Below are 5,000 nucleotides of genomic sequence, written 5' to 3'. Positions count from 1 at the left end.
ACGTCGAAGTCTAAGAAATTGAGAATAAGGAATGGAGTTCTTGACATGTGATGGATGTGACGATGAATACAACAAATAACTGTGTGAATCTGTAGGTTTGTAGTGCACACTAGTACATAGCACGTTGCCTCTAATAGAAACTTTGATATCTAGGAAAGCCAATGAAGTTTCCGAAATTTCCCAGGTATATTTAAGAGCCGGATGAAAAGAGTTGACGGAGGTTATAAATTGATCGAGTTCTTCTCTGCTGGATGAAATAGCGCCGATGCAGTCGTCGATGTAGCGGCCGTAGAGTTGAGATGTGCCAGTTCTTCGAAAAACGTGGCTATCCTGTCTCTGTGGTCAAAGCGGGCCATCATCGCGCCCAACAATTTGATCGACAGTCATCACTACAAACGTCACAAAATGATAAGAATGACAGAATTCCATTCACCCTCACTTTCCATCCTCATAATCACGCAGTCAAAAGCATCATTCTTAGTAATTTTAAATTACTCCAAAATGATCCCGAGACTGGTAGAATCTTTTCGCAACCTCCACTTATTTCATTCAAACGCGACAAAAACGTAGGCAACTTTTTAGTTAGAAGCGCGCTCAAAACTAACGAGCAACCCGGCACTTTCAAATGCGCGCGCCCACGATGCAAAACTTGTCTTTTCATTGTTAACACTAGCAAAATATCGCGACCTAAGCGATCTGTTAAGATCACCGATCGTTTCACATGTACCTCCGCAAATGTCATTTATTGCATAACCTGTACGTTATGCAATAAATTATACATTGGTGAGACAGGTAGACGACTAGGTGACCGATTCCGCGAACACCTTCGCGATGTTGAGAAAAATGACAAGGATGCATCTAAGCCAGTCGCTCGCCATTTTAATCTGCCTAACCACTCCAAAAAACACATGGCTATCTGCGGCCTTTCCCTACATCTAGGTACGACGGAAAGCCGCAAGAATGTGGAACAAAAATTCATCTTTCAAATCGGCACCCTTAATCCTCACGGTATTAACGAACGCTTTTCCTTTAACTAATATATTCCTATTTTTCACGTTGCCATGTTACCACCAATAGCGTAGCTCCTACTCTACTATAAAAACTACACGTAACCCATAATCCCTTGATTCGCTCTGACGAAGGGCTAACGCTCGAAACGTCAGCTTTTAGAATCTCTGTACGGTGGCCAATTTACATTATCAACTCCGTTGATAAAACGAATTTTTTGTATACTACTTCCCCACCGACGCAGCACCACAGTTTCTTTAGAAACTACCCCTTCATTCGAAGTTATTTATCACCAGGTAATTCCATCGTTTTGGAAATAGCAGCTGCTTTATTATTCATCAGCGTCACAAATTCTTTTCGATTTTGGGGCTCATTTTTTTGAAACTCAAGCACGCTTTCAAAAGACCTGTTTTATTTTTGTGATTTATGCACGTTCTGCGGGCCTGTTGGCACCACAGACGTACACTCTTACACTCTTACGACCCGTTATATTGTGGAGCAACATAACAACGATGACCTAACAGCACTGTTTTAGAGCAACATGTACAAGTTAACAGAAAGAGGAATTCTCTGCGATGAAACTGAGAGTAGAAACCCCGGCCAACAGGACAATCACAAGAACGGTGGCTAATTAGTATATGCGACTACGAAAACAGCGAAACTCACCCCAATTTATAACGTGGTCTGTCACAGGCATCCCACGTAATAAGCAATTGCTACATTAATCGTAAAATACACATCACCCATGATCGTACAAATCGCAAAAGTCACGCACTCATGTATCAAGGAGGTATTAAAGTTGAAAACGATACATAAAATTCAGTTTCGGGTATTTTGAGCTTAGCGAAACCAGTAGCCCGAGTGGGAGCTTGTCTCTCCCATACAAGCCCTATGAGTCAACCTTTGCGCGTATGTTTCTATTAGGGAGCTTAAGCAGGCGCGTTTTTGAGACGCCAACGGCAACCTGCAGTGAGCTGTTTTCACTTTCAACTTGTTTTTACACAACCACATTTGCATTGCTAAGTATCTTTTCTCCATTGGAGATGATTGGTATAAAAATTTGGCAGACACCACTGTTCTGGCACGCGAAATGCTCTCTTCCGGTAGCCGTCCGCGTCTCAAAAACGCGCAGACTGAAGCTCCCTATTTTTAGAACGCAACGAGTTCTTCGGCTCTACACGCACCGTTTAGAATGGCCAATCAGAATAAAGATAATGCCAAACGAAGACAAAAATAGCAAAACCACAGTATGCAAATTCAGGCTCCTATTCATGGGCTCCTGGCTCGGGTGGTAAGGGGAAATTTAAGGCCCGGCCAAGCAAATTTTGGACGACCAAACACGTTCGCTGGACCGCCATTTTAGCGCTTGGCCACCCTGTTTGATGACGATTCAACATCATGGATGGTGTTGGAACTTCATCCAACAAACCCATTTCTGTGTCTTACTCCTTACTTAACCCCTCTATCCATCTTGGATTAAGTACCTCGGATTTTCCCAAAGAAACGCACCCTTCCCATACTGATGTAAACAGGTAGTTAGCGTTAAGACGATAAGGAACACGTCTGTGTTTATCAAAAGTCGACGTGCGTCACATCAGGTGCAACTCTGGAGTCAACCAATCGGATCTCGCGAAAAGCACTTTGCTCTGGAGTGGTATACGCTTATATTTCCTACAATTTACGACAGAGTAAAACTGAAAGAGCGGATACGCGCCATTTTCTGTAATTGAAATTTGTCAGGGAAGGGGTTCGCTGGGACCAAAATGTACGTTGCATGGGATCAAATTAGGTTTGGATACATATTCTGCAGTGACTATTGTGGTATCATATAGTCGCATGGTGACCCACGGGTGACCCACGAAGTGCGATGAGTTTTTCCCTTTGCTTACAAATTGTGGTTCAATTCTTGCGCACCACTGAATTTTGGATAAGATGCTTTTATTAGAAGCCAGGCATTATTTTAGAACCGAAAACCTTAATGAGTACCTAATGCATTCATCGACTTGTTTTACGCCGGCGCTTCATGTTTCAATGCTTTATTCGGTATTCCTGTGCAGTCTCAAAATTTCAAACGCAAGGGGTTGTTATTGGCGTTACGTACCGCTGACTACTAGGAGTTGAAGGATCAATAAACAGTTTCAAACCGTTAGCGTAAACCGTTTGCATCAATGCACGCCAGCAAAATTATTGGGTAGATTACAGTTCACAAAACCGTTCAAAAATCAGCCAGGTGGACAATCAAACATAGTTTGACGCTACTCCGGCTTAAAATGAACGCAACTTAAAAAAGTTTCGATTCACGACGGGTCTTAAATCGTGGTAACTTTTTAAATCAAACATAGTTTTACGCTACTCCGGCTTAAAGTAAACGCAACTTATAAAAGTTTCGATTCACGACGGGTCTTAAATCGCGGTAACTTTTTAAATTGGAGTAGCGTGAATTATGTTTAACAAAATTATTGGTTTACACCATCTAAATTACGAATTTCATTTTATGATATACCTCCTGTGGCGTTTCCAGGTGGGACCGTCGGATCTAAAATTAAAAACAATAAAGCTCACTTACATTGCTTTAGTGATAGTCAGTTGTGTTTACCTCAAGAAAATGAGAAAATTGTTGTAATTTTTTTAAACCTTTTCGTAGAACACACATCCACCGCCATAAGTGATTTGGTGAAAAAGAGTAAGAAGGAAATAACCTTTACTTGTACATACTTACTAACCGAATTCAAGGTCCATACTGTAAGTTACGGACCGAGTTACCAAGGATCCGTAACTTACAACTTATAAGTTTATTTCACATAAATCAGAATTTCAAATTCAGCGGGCCATGTAACGGACTTTACTGTAGAATACCGCTTGCTAAATTAGCCAATCAGAGCGCGCGTACTATCTGAGAGATACAATAATTACCAACTATTCACCGATTCACCACTAGCCACTAACCCTGCGATGGACTGGCATCCCATCCAAGGGGAGTGGAAATACTGCTAGTCGCTTCATGCTACGGAAACCGGAGATAAGCGCCGGCCTGATGGGCCATCTGGCTCGTAAACAGAGACTTTACCTTTACTCACTGACACTGAGGTGAATAGTTGTTTTAGTATATACCAAAACAGTGAGATAACATAGCACAAAAAGATGATTTTAACTAATTTATTCCTGCAAAGATTACAACATATCCGGAGTTGGAGTAGCCAATCAGCGCGCGCGTTTAACGCTATCCACTGCTTTAGTATATACTAAAAAGAGATATTTAAGGCTTGAAGGTCATTTGCCAAGTGAAAAAAAGAAAACAAAACAAAATAAAAAATTATAACTGGCTGGCTGATTTTTGTGAGAACCGGACTAGCGAGCGGGGTCTAAATTAAAAAGGGAAAAGTTCTGCCTTTGTTATGTCATCCACAATTGGTTAAATTGGATGTTCTGTATGGACCGAAAGCCATATCTTACGACCTATATAAGTTCATTAACTCTGGAGGAGGTCAAAAAACCACATAACATTCGCAAAGCGTTTTAGTCTGACCTATTTCCTCTCGAGCAAAGTGTCGCCGGATTGGCGGTGATGTCTCAAAACGGGGTAAGTTGTCTGAGGCCAAGTGAGCAAAAAGAGTCATTTGCCGACTCACTGAGGAAATCACATTATGGGGGGGGGGGGGGGGCAAACGTCGTACTACTTTCAAAGATTCAGGAACACCTAAGACATCCAAATTCGGCGCCTAACCACTGCACAAAGCGTATTTGTTTTTGTTTTCTTGTTTTTTTCCCCATTTGTGTGGCTCGCCATATGTCACAAATTTTCTACAAACTCAACGTCGACGTTCGAAATTTCTACGAAGCTAGGAATACCGGTTGAATCAACAAGAGAAACCCATACCTGCAACTACGAGTTCAATCGAGCAATTTGCAAATAGATTGCTGTTGGATGTCACACAATAGAACAGTCCTCCATCTGCTTTTTCTACTGAAGTGATTCTAAGAAACCTGTTAGT

The 5,000-nt window shown here is 41.6% G+C and overlaps 1 protein-coding gene across 1 annotated transcript in view; it reads right to left on the bottom strand.

Moving 5' to 3' along the window:
* Positions 1-5,000, bottom strand: part of LOC138040690 (fibroblast growth factor receptor 4-like) — a 32,929-nt gene that overhangs the window by 21,445 nt on the left and 6,484 nt on the right. Inside the window, exons 3-4 of the mRNA XM_068886369.1 lie at positions 4,886-5,000; positions 3,512-3,544 (exon numbers count right to left, since the gene is read on the bottom strand). The exon at positions 4,886-5,000 is cut by the window's right edge and continues 158 nt beyond it. Of these exons, the coding sequence (XP_068742470.1) occupies positions 3,512-3,544; positions 4,886-5,000 (148 nt within the window). The remainder of the gene's footprint in view (positions 1-3,511; positions 3,545-4,885) is intronic.

This window comes from Montipora capricornis, chromosome 3, assembly GCF_036669925.1.
Source record: "Montipora capricornis isolate CH-2021 chromosome 3, ASM3666992v2, whole genome shotgun sequence".
Classification (NCBI taxonomy): Eukaryota; Metazoa; Cnidaria; class Anthozoa; order Scleractinia; family Acroporidae; genus Montipora; species Montipora capricornis.
This window is presented reverse-complemented; position numbering and strand designations above follow the sequence as displayed.